Raw genomic sequence first — 18,233 nt, 5'->3', positions numbered from 1 at the left:
AATGACAACTTCTATATTGTTTTCTGTCACTGCCCTTCTGTTTTCTTTCCTTTCATTCTTCTCAAACCAAACCAACCGAAACTTCTGCTTCCTAAGCAAAAGGACTGATCTCTGCCCAGCCTTCTCTAATATTGTGTAATGCTACACTGTCCAATGAGGCCAGCTATTCCCCCTCACTCTCTATTCATATGTGAAGGCCACAGTTACTCTTCGTGTGTTTGAAGAATCAATAAAAAGTGAAGGAAATCAACATTTTGTCTACACTGCAGAGACATTTTTAGAGCCATGTTAAAGGATTTAGATGCCTGAATTCCAATTACCTTAATGGCAGCCATCTGGTTCAGTATCAACACATCACACTCAGATTTTACTCCATGCTGCACATAGTTAATGTAGCAATTTACAACAGGCAATCTTTATTGGCCAAGAAAGAGTATTTTTGAAAGAGAAAACATTTTGCATTTCTTCAACCAAGACCTCCAAAAGAATGTTTTCTCTGGAATAAATACAATGTACAGCAAAAATAACTACCACAAACCTCTGCCCTTAGTTTTATTTTCACTTCAGAGATAATCTTCTTGGCAACAACACAGGCACATATTTAAATCTGGGGAATCACACAGCGAAGGATATTATTTCTGATTAATTTCAGATAATGCCTGAGATCTGTATCTCAGATTAAAACACTTCTCCCAGCTTTTCTCCAAGAAATATAGCGGGCATGGAATCTTCAACAACAGATAAAAACTCACCTTATTACAAAGTCATGGCCATCAATCTCTTTACCACATCCACTGTCCAGAAGGATGCCAGAATTCCCAACAACTGCACAGGTTTTAAATCGGCGATTTTTCATTGGGGAAACTTCAGGAAGAAGACTGTGCAAGTCCTGAGAAATGTTTAGGGTGCGACGTCTGTCCAGTACATAATGGATTACATCTCCTGGCTTGAAGCTGCTTTTAATCACTGAGACATCTCTTTCAGCATCCAAAAATCGAAGAATATTCTTTCTGGGTTGACAGAAAAATGCACAGACTAAATCCAACACTCACTGCTTACGTGGAGTTATCTAACCTATAGCTAATTTGTACAGACTCCACAGGCCGTACACATATAGCAGAAGATAAATAGCGTCTAACAGACTATGGTAACTTCAAATTCTCTAGAATGGAGTTAGAGCAAAACTGTAAGGCGAGAGCTCAAATCTTGGTTACAATTTAACACAAGTACTACAGCAACAGAGCTGAATAATTTTCTATAGACAAGGCACTAACAGAGCAGGGGAAGGTGACTGGGGAAATTAGAAGGTGTACTATTTTTCTGTATTTCAGAGAACGCAGCAATAAATGCGTACTTGAAAAAGAACCAGGACAGTTTATTTTCATAAAAACATACTTAAATATATAAGGTATTTATAATTTAGAAAATAAGTTCTTCACACAAATAACCTTGGTTCAGGAATAGGCATAATTTTTTATAGATTCTTATTTTCCTGTAAGAATATTTGTTTTAGCATAAACTTGCTCCTAATTAACTGAAGTCCAGTCAACATTATGCTAATAGCTTAAAATACTGACAGCCTTCTGTACCAATTTAAACAAAATCATCTTAAAAACACATTTCCAATTAAACTACTGAAGTTCAGGGTCCAGTCAAGCTATTAGGTGACCTCACAAAAACACAAAATCTAATGTCACTTTAAATCAAGTCAATCCAATCCTTTATTTTGCTTCTCTGTATTAACTGTTTTAACTACTAGCTGGGTTCAGACACACAAATCAGCAAAGCCCTACAAGCTTCTGTCCAATCCTGCTCTGCAAAGGTTGTATGTTGGGTACAATCAACATGGCTCCACCAAGGGCAAATCATGCCTGACAAACCTGGTGGACTTCTATGACACAGTCACAACATTAATAGACAACGGGAGAGCAACTAATGTCATTTATTTGGACCTGAGCAAAGCTTCTGACACTGTCCCAAACAACATCCTGGTCTCCAAGATGTTCAAATACAGGTTGGATGGATGGATAAAGAACTCGCTTGACAGCCATACCAAAAGAGTGGCTAACAATGGGTCTATGTCCCAGTGGAGGTCAGTGACAAATGGAGTCCCTCAGGGATCAGTACTGGGACCAGTCTTGTGCAACATCTTTGTTGGCGACATGGACAGTGGCATTGAGTGCACCCTCAGCAAGTTTGCTGATGACACCAAGCTGTGTGGTGCAGCAGACACACTGGAGGGAAGAGATGGCATCCAGAGGGACATTGACAGGCTGGAGAGGTGAGCCCAAGCCAACCTCATGAGGTTCAACAAGACCAAGTGCAGGGTCCTGCGTCTGGGTCGAGGCAATCCCAAGCACAAATACAGGCTGGGCAGTGACTGACTGGAAAGCAGCCCTGAGGAGAGGGACTTGGGGGTGCTGGTGGATGAGAAGCTCAACATGAGCCACCAGTGTACACTTGCAGCCCAGAAAGCCAATCGTATGCATCAAGAAAAGTATGGCCAGCAGGTTGGGGGAGGTGGTGATTCTCCTTACTCCACTATGGTGAGGCCCTACCTGGAGTACTGCATCCAGTTCTGGAGTCCCAATTACAAGAAAGATGTGGACATGCTGGAACATGACCAGAGAAGGGCCATGAGGATGATCAGAGGGCTGGAGCACCTCTCCTACAAGGACAGACTGAGAGAGTTGCGATTGTTCATTTTGGAGAAGAGAAGACTCCGAGGAGACCTTTTTGTGGCCTTCCAGTATCTGAAGGGGGCCTACAAGAAAGGTGGGGAGGGACTTTTTAGGGTGTCAGGTAGTGATAGGCCTAGGGGGAATGGATCCAAGCTAGAGGAGGGTAGATTTATATTTGATGTCTGGAAGAAGTTCTTCACCATGAGGGTGGTGAGACACTGGAACAGGTTGCCCAGGGAGGTGGTAGAAGCCCCATCCCCAGATGTTTTTCAGGTAGCCCAGAGCCACATCCAGCCTGGCCTTATCTACTAAAAAGTGTCTGGGCCCCACAGCAGGTGGGTTGGAACTAGATGATCCTTGGGGTCCCTTCCAACCCTGACAATTCTGTGATATATATGTTTGTGAAGAGGCCAAATCTGAACTTAAGCACATTTTTAAGTATAACATACTTCTGGAGAGACAGAAAATGCTAAGCTGGAGCAGGGTATTCACTAAGTGATAATACAAACAGACATTTTATCTCTGTAACTTTTACAAGACAAAAAAAAATCCCAGTAGCTTTATACTTTTCACTGTTGTCAGCAGGTAAGGTGGCATTTAATACAGAACAGACATTTTGTTGAGTAAGAGAATGCTATTTTTACATGGCAACTTTCTAGAGCAGAACTTCCTTTGAGCAGATCAAAACAGGAAAAGATAAATAGAGATGACACCCTAGCAGTTGCAACACCCACTCAGAGCTAAAAAGGGGAAACAATCCCCCCAAAATGAGAAGGGATGATCACCACAATTACCAGACAGCTCTTCTGTGACTGCCTCAAGAGAGAAGAACATGTCTGAACCTTGCAACCAGTGACACAAAACACTCACCCTGAAACTGACTTTTAACAGTCACAGTGGAAGTGAAACATGATAAAAATATTAAAATGTTTCCTCTCATTTCTTAAACTAGGACAAAAAAAAAAAAGGCAAGACCATCTTGGGCTGTCTGTTACAGCTGTGATGTATGAAAAAGCAACAGGGCAAAGACAGCTTATGTAGAGGCATATAAGGGACTCAGAATAAAGGAGCAGGATAGACACAGTTAAAATCCTGAGTGTCCAAAGCTTTCTGTAAGGTCAGGCAAGGTTTTTCTGTAAAGGAAAGATGAAGACATCGTATCAGCCTTTAAGTTGAATGGACTTGATATCTCCATGGGTTTGATAATCTTTGTTTTGTGGGTACTCTACAAGAGATATAAAAATTGCTACGAAATGATAAAGAGCAGGACAGAGGACATTTCCGAATCTAGCAGTATTAAAAATGACTGAAATACTTCATTATCTAAGAACTGAGCTACCAGATCTGTGGTTTTAAAGGATGAGATCATCAAAACTCATCAATAGCATTAGCCAAAGATATCCAGAGATTCACATGCACTCTGACATGAGAAGCAGTGACCACAAATGAGTCTTATAAAGCAAAAGGAAGTGTGTGAAACAGGAAGAAACCTAAGGGTCTGACTAAAAAAAGTCACCTGTAATCACCAGAGTGATTTAAATTACAAAAGTTGTTAGTAATTTTAAAGCACCTCCCCCATGCCTAGAATGAATGGACCTAACAGTTTTGTTAGCAAACAATTAGCAGCATTTGTGCATGAATAATCAAAGTAAAATTATGCAGTGTCAAAAAATTCAAGAGCACCTTCCCTTCCAATATTAATTTGATAACTAACAGTAAAAGCTTATTTATCTATGTATTTTGTCCTGAAGGGTCAAACCCCAAACATGGCCCACCCCACACAATGGGCTAAGAACCTGTGAAGGTGCTAACCTGGACAGTTCCTGGGGTCCTGATGGCTAAGGTAAACGTATAGCATGTGTGATTAACATTGTAAGCACTCCTGAATGTGCAAACCCGGACACTTCCTGGGGTCCAGATAAACATGTACCATATGTAACTAACTTTGTAACACAGCTGTGAACTGGCCATATTTGGATATGCCCCATCCCATAGGTCCAGTTATCAGGGTTCTGTGTTACCAAAGGACATTGTCTTGGGACAGTATTTAAACCAGCCAAGAAGTCAGGTGACTTGCCTTGTCCTCACCCAGACAGCAACAAGAGCCAAATATTGCCCAAGTAGCAGCTGAGGGCCTGCTTACCACAAAGAGACAAGAGCCAAATGCTGCCTGAGTAGCCTGCTAGATCAGGTTCTTCAGCTGCTAACAATTTCACCCAGGCCTTGCACCTGGACCAGGGTTTAAAGTGGAAAACCTCCAAGGGAATTGAATCCCAGAAGAGGCCTAGCAAGGGAGCACACGAGAGAAGCGCCTTAGCCCTCCCCGAGCCAAGGACTGCTCAAATTATAGCCACAGCATCTGGGAAGATACCAGACACAGGAGCAAGTCATGAAAACCCGTCCAGTCTGCCATGAAATCCCGTTAGTGGGAAAACCACGAATCACAGCACCCGATTTAACCTGCACTTAAATCACTTAACCGTATTTATATGTGGAGCGTAAACCCACAACCAAATAATTGAACCTGTGAATACATTTTGTAAATAAGTTACGGTGGTGTACGGCAGGAAATAGTAATTATAAAATATATAAAAATATACATGTTAATTACATATTTACATCTGCTCCCAGAAGTCCTCCATAGGGTTTCAAGTTTAACACAGATGAAAATTCAAAAATGCCTAAACAACATTTTGAGGGAAAAATTCACTGAATATTGTCACATAGGAAAAATGTATCTGAAGTTATCAGTAACATATTCAATGAAATCTATGCACAGGAAACAGTACACATAATAATCCTCATACAATAACTGTGTAATAATGTTAATGTCAAAATATTTTAATTGGTTCATCTGACTGTATCCAGATGTCTTTAAATACTGGAAGAAATATGACTAATAATGCAGAGTTCATGTTATTGTTTTCAGTTCCTCTGTACTACTGACTCATTTGTACCATGGGGATAGTAGCACTTCCGATCTTCACATAAGCATTTAGAGAAAAAAGAAATTACTATGGGATATAGCAAGAACTGAAAGTACATACATAAGTGGGTCAGTCAGCCTTGATGCTGGCTAATATTAAGAACTTTTTTAAAAGCCTATTCTGTCCCAGAGAGAGCACTGAAAATAGCACAAGGTTGTTCTGACTAAACAGACATTTAAAAATCATCATAAACGCTAATCCACATCCAGCTGCATAAAAAAATTCAAATGTAAAATCAGTTAGCAGAAAGAAAAAAAGTCATGTTTTTTAGTAAATTTTGAAGCAAAACTGTTCTGCAGCCTTAAGCTGAAGTCTGTAAAAAAATTATTTGAGGTGCTCTTCAAATTTTGCTTTGATGAATAAAAATTGTATCTGAGGTGTCCTCTGAGCCATTTGTGGGAAGGAGAGGCAGATGTGGCTTGTTCTTATCTGAAGCCAAACATCTGTTTACACGACTCTCAGAAACAGCGTCACAATTTGTGGTTTACTTAGTGTTTGTCTTTGATAGAATCATAGAATCACTAAGTTTGGAAAAGACCTCTAAGAGCATCAAATCCAACCTTCTACCCAACACCTCCATGACTGCGTGCCAACGTGCCACATCTAACTGTTTGGATTTGCTAAAAATACACTTAACTGCACCTAACCAAGGAGCCCCACACAAACAGAAATGCTATGTTATGGAAGCTACTGTTTGGATCTGTCCCTGTTCTATCCCTTCTTGTGTCCCTTCATGGCACCCCCCCCTCCTCCTCCCTGGATCAAAAAGGTCACTTAAATAGCTGAAGCACACACTAATCGGGCAGACATCTTCAATGAACATTCAAAAGGAAAAGAGCTTTTAAGTAAAATGTAACTGAACTACTGCTTACCATACGAAGGCCAGCCACTTTATCTTTTCATGTAGTTAAGCAAGTTAAAAGAAAGGAGTGGAAGGAGTTAATAATTCCATCTGACAGTGAACACCAACTTTTCGGTGGAGGCTAGAGTCTAAGGAGTGAAGCAGGGAGACTTACTAATTGTTTTTCTTACAGTTAGAAACTTGCCCAGGAGTTAAGAGAGATCAGCCTCTACATTTCTAGACATAAATAACAGTGAGGCCTTGAGCTGGCTAGAGTGAAGAAGGTAAGACACAGGTGCAGAGAACAAAGTACAAAAACCAGGTGCCTAGGGAGCAGCCAACTGCTTGAGAGTCCCTTCATCTAGGCAGGGAGGGAATGGGGACTCCACAGAGCTCCAAACAGCACTCCCCAGGCAGCTGAGACATAGCTACAGGCTACACAGTATTAATTTGCTGCCTATACAAAACCTGCCATTTTCCCATCTCTGATGCTGTTTCTCAGCTTTTACAGTGGGGTTGAGATGTCCATCATACCACAAGTCCTTCCAGAAATCAGTACACTTCTGAGCTGCTAATATCTTCTGCATGTTTTATATATTTAGGGACATAAAATAGAAGTCTTCAAAAAAACCAACTAAGTTCCTCATTCAGAGAAGCCATGCTTTTGCACATGGAAACACTGAGTGTTTAAGGGTTTTGTAAGCTGTCCTTCAATTAAAAAAAGTAGACTGGGAAACTACATAGGATTCAAATCAAATTCCTATTCAAAATCTTAATATTCAGAAAATCAAGTTTACTCTGTTACATGATTGCTGCTAAAAATATTTTCTATCATTTTTCACAGAATGTTGACACTCTGAGCCCTCCACACTGCCAACCCATGCTTCATACACTCCTCTCACCAGCCACCTTCCAAATTAAGACAGGAAAGATACGATGACTATACAACCACTACAGATCTTCTCTCCATCTCCAAGGTGAGTGACTATAGATACAAAGACACATCAAAACTATTACTTACTTTAACTACTTGACTGTGCTCTGACCATTTGGCATGAGCCTAAGGCTCTTTTTTTTGCCCCTCTCACTTCAGGAAAGAAACCTGCCTAAGATATGGGTGCTGTCAGCATATTATCTTGTGATTTGGACCAGACACAGACTGGATTGAATCCAAACCACTTTACATACTAGTAGCTTCACTCTTCTATCTGCGTAAGCTCCCTTTGTAGTTAAGAGAGAAAAACTGGTATGTTCAGGACATTTCCATCTGTTCCATTTCAGATTTTTATATATGAGGAAATCAAGTCCTGAACACACCAGTTTCTCACCACTCATTGCAAAAGAGTTCTGAGAAAACAGCTCAACTATGGACATGCATAACATTGAAACTGACTGCACAGGTATGGCTGAGAGAGTCACATGAAAAAAATTATTTACTCTTATGAAGGATGACTCAACTTTGGAATCTAATGTAATTTGGTTGCATTTAGCAGTGAATGTAAGTATGTACAGTTATAAACCAGCAACCTGCAACTGTAAATGAAATTACTGTTTTCTAAATCATAAGAATTGTAAGTAGTAAGAAATGAACTGCTTTTCATTTAAGACGCTTACCTTATTTCCAGTACCAAAGAAGAATTGATTTTCCAACCTTCTAAAGCATGCTGGAAGATTGAGGAGCTGCCCTTTCGAATTATCTTATCAGAGCTATTGATCATTGATCTACTCAAACTCAGTTCACCATCTCTGCAATGCAATATAGAAAAGACAAAATTACATTAAGGCTAACTCTAGTTTTGAGTATTTTATGTCACAAGCATCAACGACGTTTCCTTTTGTTCACAATATAAAGAAGCAATTATCTCTCTGCTTACTAAAGCAAATATACTGTGCCTGTAATAAATTGACCAGGCATCTATATCAAACACTTGAATATGAAATTTAAGAGCTAAATATGCTTGTATTTGTAATTAAACAGACATTTAAAAATTGCAATAAACTCCATATTGCGACCCCAGTCTAAACTTTATCCTGTTTATGCAGCAGATTTTTCACCTCCATGTTCCAAATTTCCAGTATTTAAACTAAGAATTAACTTTCAAGCCTTCACCGAGCAACTGCTCATGTTCTACAATAATGGCCTAATCAACTCACTTTGCTTCCTTTTGATACTAAGAGAATTTCATGCACAGAATTCTGGAATTTAACAGCACACAAGCCACAAAATTTCCTCAAGACTTCCTGAAATCTTTTTATGTACAGGTCCAAACAACCCCAGCTATCTTATCCTCTTCTATGAATCTTATCAGTCATAAAATTCGGTATGGCAACCTTCAAAAACAAACAAAAATACAGTAAGCTGTGGGTGATGACCACTGAACATCTGATGAGGTATCATGTTAGCAGCTGCAATAATATTAAGTCGATAGGTTCACACAAATGTGACAGAAAAGCTAAAACACTGCAAGCATAACTTCAGATGCTAGGTCTAAAATCTGGTTTTATCTCCTTATGCTTCCATTATGTTAGAGTGCTTCTACTTGGATTTCAGAGCAACATTCCTCTACGTTCAAACATAGCTGTTAGTTCCAAATATATCAGACTTGTCAGATGTAGCATTCTACCATATAGAATGCCTTGTATCTAAGGAGTACATATAACAGTAAAACACCAAAATCTCTCATCTCTTAAGCATGCTCTTAATACTTAAAACAGCAATAACCTCATCCAGCTTCCAAACAGAATTTTCGACCTCTTTCAACCAACAAAATGGAAAGGATGTGATACTGTAAGCTTCCTAGGGAGCAGCTCACTCTTTTTTTCCTGTGGCTTTAAGTTCTTAAAACAGTTTATTCGCGGCCCTTAGCAAGAGCTATGTCAACATTACTGCTGTATGTATCTATTAATATTTGGCAAATTATAAAGTAACAAAACTGGCAACATGCAGTAATCTGCAAAAGCCCCTGTAACTAATAAACAAATATTACACAGTTCATCAAAACCAACCCAGCATTACTAGCAACAGTCTCCCTCCCTTACCCCCTCAAAGCCAAAAGATGCAGCACTCATGTTGCCCTGGCTTACAGGTAAGACTGCCACCTACCAAAAACGGGTTGTGTAGGTAGAAGATCTGTAAGCAAACTACCCAGATTATGGTAACTTGAGGGCACAGGAAGATACTTCGACTTACTGAACTTCTGCAGCATAAAAGTAATACTTTTTGCTACTTCGAAGTATTTTATTCCCTATTTTTTCCATAATGATTCCAAAGATATTTATTACCTGTATTTTCCCATATATGTTTTATAGAAGCACAGAGTTTATGCATCTAAAGAAAAATTAACAAAATGCTAGGTAAAACACACAGTCTTAAAATACTTCAAGGTGTTTCTAGTTTATGCTGGCTTAAACATTATCCAGCACACACAGCTCTTAGCAACATACTGTTGCCACCACCTGAAGTACCATAGCATTGGAAACGTGGTTGTCTTCCATATTCAGAATTTATATCCGAAGTGAGCTATATAGATGGTACAGTAAAACCACGTTCAATCATGTTCTCATAAGATAAAATGGCCCTAGGCCCTCCATGTTAATGTTCTATTATGAATATAAAGGTGTTCACTTACATGCTCCTCCTCCTTTTATTGGTATTTTTAATTCAAATTTCCCTTGAAGAAATATTAAATAAACTAAAAGTTGGGTTTGTTCCAGAAAATTCTTCACTATGTAAACAACTGTGAAATAAATTTGGGCTATTTTGTCTTCAAGCACTACTGGCAAATCCTCTCTGATGTAAAAGAAACACCTGCTCTAGTGTGACAACAACTTGTGGCTGCTAGTGTCAATTTTCACTCTGAATTACCTTACCTGGGTGACCAATTAGACCAATACGATAAATAATCTATTCTCAAGGAAGGTCACTAAATCTAATTGTCCTCAAGCACATTCCACATCAGTAGAAGATATTAAGAAACACTGCACTTCACATAATATATGTGCTTCATTACTTGCTTAACTAATATAGGGACATTACTGTTAAGAAGGGCATGCTTTTGCAATTACTTCCTAGAAAACTGATATAAGAACAGAGATGATTTAAGGCTTATTATATACTTCAGAATTGTATATAGGTAATTTTGGAATACCTGGGATTTATCTGTGGTGTCACTAATAACAACACAATGGGCCACCTTGCACATTCACAGTTCTGCATTACTAGTATTTTCGTAAGTAAAACATCACATGCAAACGCAACTTTGCTTCCCCGTGTGGCCAGTCAAAAATTACCAAAGAACAGGTGTAACATCAATAGTGGCAGCAGATACCACTAGTGCTCTCTGTTTTTTGGGGTTTTTTTTGTCTGTTTTTGGGGTGGGGGGTGTATTTGTTTGTTTGGTGGGTTTTGGTTGGTTTTCTTGGGTTTTTTCCCCTGTTTCATATAGTAACAGATGGGACAGCTGGCAAGGAAAACAAACTGCATTCCAACATCCTCAGCAAAAGTGAGCAGCACCATACTGCACAAGAAGTCTGATAACAAAGAAACAGAAGTATCACTAAGTGAGCTAGCCAAACTACATTACTGCTGATTCTCAAAAGATGTACATATTTATGACCAAATATACTTATTTCCTGTCATTTAATATGAAATCTACTCATTTTAGTACGTTTTAATTCATGTCAAATAATGCATTGCAAAATGGAACGGGCAAAAAATTTGCATATACGGATTCTAGCAACTAATTTATGAATCACTTTAACAGCTACTTTCAGTCTGACAGAAAGGAGTACATATTAAAAAAAACATGACAATCTTTAATGATGATTCTTTCTCACACGTTCACTTTCACATGTATTTTTCGCACACCTACAACCCTAGTATTTTAAACTTTCATGCATCTCCTAAGTATGCTCATACCACAGGATCATGGCAGAAATGGGGCTTACACCAAAAATGAAAAAAGAGGAAAAGTTCAGAACAAGTTGTGAAAATCTTTTAGTTCCAAGGGAATCGTACATCACCTCAATAACCACGCACTGACACAGGCGAGGCCTCCCCCTGCTCCTGGGAGGTGGCGGCGCCGCAGCTGCCTCCCTTCCGCACTGGCTTCCCTGAACAAGGGCTGGAGGGATGTACTTTCTGCCTTTAACTCTGGGACCGAAGGGACGATGGGGAGGAAACTAGGTAGCTTGTAACCGTTCCGGCTTCCTTCGGGCTCGCATGGACATTTACAGCCTCCTTACAACTCCTCCTCCCGGCAAAGGCATACCCTGAAGGACGAAACAGCATCTGACCCCCTCCATCGATCTGCACAGCGAGTGCAAGCCCCTTCCATGCCTTTCCTGATTTCACTACGCCACCGAGGAATTTATGCATCCCTCCTGTGAGAACAATAAATTATACTTCTCCAAGTAAAAAACAGGCTTGGCTGAAAACCCAACATCTTCACAGGTCAACTGCAAGTTAGAATAAAAATGAAGAATAGAGGCACAAACACATTCGCGACAAAGAGAAAGCACAGATGAAAACAGCAGAAATGGCAAGGGGCTTTTCGCTTTTCCAATTTCAATTTAAGATAGGCAGAAGAAAGAAAATATATTAACAGAAAGTCTCAGCGAGGCACCAGTTTCCAGTGAATGAGCCTCGGGGATACCCAGCACATCTGCAGAGCAAGCATCCTTTAAGAGCACCGAAGTTGGGCACAGCTCCCAGGCAAACTTCAAGGACGGAGGCAGAAGCCAACCTGAGCTGCTTGTGGCGCAATCAGTTCTGAAAGACTCCCAAAGCAGGAAACCAAAGCACAACGCGTTCCGGCGAACGCCACCTTCTCTATCTCCAGCCACTCCATTGCTGGGGAAACAGCCGTGCACTGGTGAACTTGCCCAGGAGTGCTTGTAACTGAGGCTGGGTGGGAGCAGCACCTGCTACAACCTTGGCTCTAGCAACTCACTGCTTGTCCCCAGCCCGCAGCTACTGAGCTGCCAAATCCGCTTCGAAACGCGTCCCGCGGCTGCATATTAGCCCGCGGTGTACCCTCGTGCCGCATACGCCCCCTTTACTCTCCCACCCCTTCCCTTCACCAACCAGCCAAGGCGCCAAAATGAGAAGGCACGGCAGGGGTCAGTCACGGTGCGGAGAGTGCCGGAGGACCCAGGTGAGATCTCAAAGAGGACCTCATGCAGCGACACCACCAAGGCGCCCCCTCGGGGGAGCCCTCCCTCCGCGGCGCCCCCACAATTACCCTGCGAGAGGTGCCTCCTGATGGTCCTCGCTCCGCGCTATTTCTTTCGTCTTGTAAAAGATGAGGAGGAGGCTTATCGTGCATACAGTCCATCTCTTCCTGACTGAACGCATGTCTTCTACGAAACGCAGTCCCCCTCCCCCTTTTCCTTTGTTTGTCAGGGCTATGCGGAAAACAACTCCATACACGGCACAAATTGCCAACACAGTAATGGAGTTTTTTCCCTCGAAATTATTTTAAAGGAAGCAGGCGGACCCAGACGCTGGAGGTCGCTTGGTGTTTAGCTTGTCTTCTTTCACCCTGTTCTCCTTTGCCCATAAGCCGGGTTCGCAGGCGGCAGCTCGCTCTCCTCGGCCGCGGAGACAAGTTCGTGGTACCGCCACGGCGCGTCCGCGGAGCCACGCATCTCCCTTTGCTGCTCCGCTCTAACACCCGCTCCACTCCGTCCCCGTTACAATAACGGCAGCGACAGCCCGGGAAGACGCTGCCCCCTCCCTCCCCTCGGCGGGGCGGTGGCAGGCGCAGCGTGGCCAATGAGCGCCGCGCGGAGGCAGGCACCCGGCGACCGGTAGCGGTAGCAAGAAGCGGGTAGCCTGGGCCAGGGCCTGCGACAACCCGCGAAGGCCTGCGGTGGCGGGAAATGCGAGCCGTGGGCGAGGGGCTTGTGGGTGGCACCCGCTGATCCCAGGCGGAAAGCTTCTCCTTTTGTAGTCCTGCTGTGTTTAGGCAAGGAATGCCTTTTCAAGCACATTGATGGTGTGTCAGAAAGTTTGACTTTCTGCAATATCAGTAAAAGGAAACGACACACTTCTGAGAAGGCTAACAGTTTTGTTAATTTTAGTGTTTCCCCGATGGATGGCTGGAGCTTGAAAAAGAATTTGATCTTTTTTACAGTTTTGGGACACCACCTCGGCTCTCCCCCGGTTCGAGGAGAGAACTATGGGAGTGGGGTGGGGTGTGGCTTGGGCAGCAGAGGGGAAACGGCACCGGCCTCTGCGCGCTCGCTGGGAGATTGAGCCCTGTCCACCGCCCACCCCGGCTCCTCCGGAGTTCTGTTTCATCTACATGGTCGCAACATAGGTGCGACTTTCCTACTTCTGCTAGCACAACTCTGAAAGGTATTAAAAACCCCACCTAAAACAAACTATAAAATACATAAATGAAAATGAAATAATGGGCTATATCGACTTCTCTCAGTGTCATCTTGACGTCTTGACTGGCCTGTCCTGGAATACCTTTGTGTGACAGGACTCTCTCCGTAGTCATTAAATTTGCATTTATGGAGCAGGTTTGAACGCCACAGGAAGCCAGGAAGGGTTTGTGTCAAATCTAAACGTGATTCCTCTTAGGTTAAGAGCAGGAGCTCAAGGGATGGCAGAAGCTTCGCTGGATCTATTTGATCTGATATGTTGTTTCCAAAACTATTTGGTAACAGACATTTTGCAGCAAGACACGAGCAAATTTGGAGATAAATATTAATTTTTCTTTCCCAAGAGAGTATTGCCTGTCAGGAATTAGAACTAAAGAAAGGTTAGAGAAATCCTTGAGAAAGTCAGGGCTGTTAGTAGTTGTTAGGCTGTAAAAATAATGTTTATTTTTAATAGGAAAAGTTTAATTTAGCCTCAGTGGAATGGAAGCCTTGCAATTGCCTTCCACACAAGCCAGATCAAGCTGTGTTTACTGTGCACTTTTGTGCTGTGGCTCTGATAACCCAGTCTGTGACAGTCGCCTTTAAATACCACCAGCAAAAACAAGAAGAAAAAAACATTCTGTGAGTATGAACTTCAAACTTTATGTAGTATAATTGATGTCAGAAAGTCTCTTCTGGAAAAAAAATAGATTTAATGTGAAAACCTATTTAATACCATTTTACAAACTGCATCAGTTATTCAGCTTAAAAGATAGGCTTCCGTCAGTCTTATCAGCCCTGTTGAATGTCTGTAATACTCTCTTTTGTAAATTATAGTATTTCTCAGCAACTCATAACTCATCAGCAACAAATACTGAAAATGTATACAAAGTGATTTTACTTAGTTCCACCCGCAACTATGAAGAGCAGCTTGTAGTATCAGCTGCAGCAGCTCTTGGTTTCATGCCAGACCAGGTGCATTATCCAGAGAGTAATGTGCCTTATTCTTCCTCATCTTCTGATGCAATTCTTTCCTTCCTCTTGAAGCCTAAAACCCAGCTTTCCTGCTGCTTACTGTGGACTAATCTTCATCTCACACAAGGAAACCTTGCTTGCCTCCAAGAGACTCGAGGACTGATGGTGACGGGTATTGTGAGGTGCCTTGTCTAGCAGTGCACTTTTCTCTCTGTGCTCAGTCTGCTTGCCACAAGTCTGACTGAAACTGACCTCCACCACCTTGGAAGAGGCCAAAAAAGTTGACCGCAAACCGACTCTGTATGCAGGTAGCCACAACACCCTCATCCGGGCGAGTGGATGCTTTTGGGATTGTTTATGTTTATGTAGTTTTATATACTGTCAGCAGTACCAGCATGCAGTCTGTGATACTTCCAGGACTCTTGACTCTGGAGCACTCCATAGAAACTTCTGCCACATGGGTAGTGTACATTAGGATGACTGCTTTTTGTTCAGATTGTTACTGCAGCACAGTTAATTTTTTCTGCAAACAGGCTAAGCTGAGCTAATTGTGCATTGTATTATTACGTTACCTCATTTATGTTAAACTCTTTTAATCTCAACTGTTTATCTCAACCCAGAGATTTTTTTATGTGCTACTTTTCTCTCACTTTTGTGTTGGGGGGGAAATAGGTTAAACTGTTACAGTGCATTCACCTGTTACGGATACAAAGAAAGCTGAGTCAGTGAATGCCGCCTTTGTCTCTGTCTATCCTACTGGAGACTGTCCTCAGGAACCCTAGACCCCTGAGGCCCCAGAGCAAGTCAGGATAAAGGAGGAGTTTGCCATAGTTGATGAGGACTGGGTGAGGGATCTGTTAAGCAATCTGGACATCCATATATCCATGGGTCCTGATGGGATGCACCTGTTGGTCCTGAGGGAGCTGGCAGAAGTCATTGCAGGTGTGGAGGAACTGGCCTAGGAGTTCAGCAATTCAAAGAGGACATGTCCTTCTCCCCAGCTGTACAGTCCTGTATCTCAGCTTTTAGGAGCAGGCTGTCCTTTGTCCAATAGAGAGATTCTGGGAGTTAAAACAGGGTACCCTGTGATGCCTGTGTGACCATGGAGAGGGCATGATGAAGTGGGAGGGAAAGTCAGCTTCAATCCTAATGCACGAATACCTGAACTGAGAGGGAAAACAATTGGAAAAAGAGATTCCTCCAGGAAAAATGCCACTCCAGTTTCCAGTGGGAAATTCTCCACTGGAGTAGAATGGCTGGTCTTATTTCTGTTCTTTAAGGAACCTCTAAGTCATTTGCACAAGAAGTGAGCAGTTCTGATCAGGATTAAAAAGGCCTGCCTTCAGCCAGATGGAGGAAAGGGACAATTTGGTTTACTGGATTGTGTGGATTCAGTGGCCTAGCACATCAGAGTCATAGAAGTATAAGGCTCTAGTAGATACTAGTGCACAGTGTACCCTAATGTAATCAATCTATAGAGGGCTCTAACTCATGTGTATTTCTGGAATGACAGGGGGATCCAAACAGCTAAGCGTATTGGAAGCTAAAGTGAAATCTAACAGGTAATGAATGGCATAAACACCCCTTTGTGGCTGGTCCACAGGTCCCAAGTATCCTTGAAATGGACTACCTCAGAAGAGAGTATTTCAAGGACCCAAAAGGGTACAGTGGCCCTTTGGTATAGCTCCTTTGGAGACAGAGGGAATAAACAGTTGCTCATCTTGCCTGATCTCTCAGTGGACCCTTCTGTGGTAGATTTTACAAGTGTTGAAAAATACCAGGTGCAAAATACTACCACAGTAGTGCACCAATAGTCATATTGCACTGAGATTCTCTGACTTGCATCCATAAACTGTTTTTTTTTGAGGGGTGATCAGCAAAATCTCACCTTCCAAAAGCCTTATAAGGTCAGTGTGAAAGTATGATGGGGAATGGAGACTGACTGCTGACTGCTGAAGAAAAAAGTTAAACCAACAAGGAGTGCTGTAATGTGAGACATGCTAGATCTTCCGTATGAGGTGGAGTCAAAGGCAGCCAAGTGGTATGCCTCTAGAAACACAGCTCCATTATTTGCCATGGACTGATTCATACTGCACTGGAACAAGGTGGAGCTCTGGAACACCTGCAATACATTGATGACATCATTATATGGGGTGACACAGAAAATCTTTTTGATAAAGGCAAGAAAGTAGTTCAAATCCTTCTGAAGATAGGTTTTGCCATCAAATGAAGTTAAAGGTCCCGCAGAGGAGGTCCAGTTTCTAGGGATAAATTGGTATGTGGACATCACCAGATTCCATTGGATGTCATCAATAAGATAGCACCTATGCTCCTGCCCACTATTTAAAAAGGAAACCTAGGCTTTCTTGGACATTGTGGGTTTTTGGATGATGTGTATCCTACCCCTGATTGTGAGGCCTCTCTACCAAGTTACCCAGAAGAACAGTTTTCAATGAAGTCCTGTGTAGCAGCGAGGCTCTGAACAGGGGATGATTGTTTTTAGACAAGAATGGGAGGATAACTGCATGAGGCAATTGGCTCAGGTAACTGGGGCGGACCACCTGCTACATGGCTCTAGCCTGCAGCGGCTAATGGGTAAGGACCCAACATTGATTACCCCCCAAGCACAAGCCCAGGGCATGTGGGCTCATGAGATCATGACAACCACTTGCACGGCTAGGGAAGCCATTCGTACAACCTCCAGAGCTATTGCTAGACCATCACCGTGGTCCACCGTAAAGCAAAATGAAAGTGAGAGTTTTACACAATTTGTGGACTGCCTCCAGGCGGCGGTCAATTCCTCGACCCTGCCCTCGGAAGCAAAAGGTCCAGTTGTAGCCGACTGCTTACGTCAACAGTGCAACTTGGGCAGGGTCAAGTATCGTGGACATGATTAAGCATGTCGTGAAGGAAGAACATCTAGCTCTGATCCAGACGGCCGTTCGCACTGCTATAGCTAATGTGATGGCATGCTTTAAATGCGATCAGGCGGGCCACGTTGTAGCAAACTGCCCTCAGGTGGGGGATTCGCCGATAGCACCTCACCTGCGACAAAACCGACCCAGAGGACCGTGTTGGGCTTGTGGAAGGAAAGGGCATTTTGCTAAGGAATGCAGGTCTAGAACACAGGGAAACGGGAGGGGGAGAGGGCATCTGGGCCACGCACAGCCCTCTCCCACCTGGGGTATGAGGCGGCCCAACTATACCAATCCCGGTTGGGACAAGATGCTCCCGAACCCGTGGCCCCCTCAAGAAGCAACCAATTTTATGGCTCAACCGACAGTTCAGTCAACTTTGTCCCCATCTCAGGGCAACAGGGGCTGGCCCTTGGGGGCAAGACCCCAGGGTGGCCCTGGCAGTAAAGTGTGACAACCCACC

At 42.6% G+C, this 18,233-nt stretch overlaps 1 protein-coding gene across 1 annotated transcript in view; it reads right to left on the bottom strand.

The window, feature by feature from the left end:
• The window catches only part of ST8SIA4 (ST8 alpha-N-acetyl-neuraminide alpha-2,8-sialyltransferase 4), a 36,221-nt gene extending 23,357 nt beyond the window's left edge, over nt 1-12,864 (bottom strand). Inside the window, exons 1-3 of the mRNA XM_054397766.1 lie at nt 12,752-12,864; nt 8,124-8,255; nt 753-1,010 (exon numbers count right to left, since the gene is read on the bottom strand). Of these exons, the coding sequence (XP_054253741.1) occupies nt 753-1,010; nt 8,124-8,255; nt 12,752-12,864 (503 nt within the window). The remainder of the gene's footprint in view (nt 1-752; nt 1,011-8,123; nt 8,256-12,751) is intronic.
• Between the last annotated feature and the right edge of the window lie 5,369 nt (nt 12,865-18,233).

The sequence above is a fragment of the Indicator indicator genome, chromosome Z (genome assembly GCF_027791375.1).
Source record: "Indicator indicator isolate 239-I01 chromosome Z, UM_Iind_1.1, whole genome shotgun sequence".
NCBI lineage: Eukaryota > Metazoa > Chordata > Aves > Piciformes > Indicatoridae > Indicator > Indicator indicator.
The sequence above is the reverse complement of the archived record's forward strand: the minus strand, read 5'-3'. Positions and strand labels throughout refer to the sequence as shown.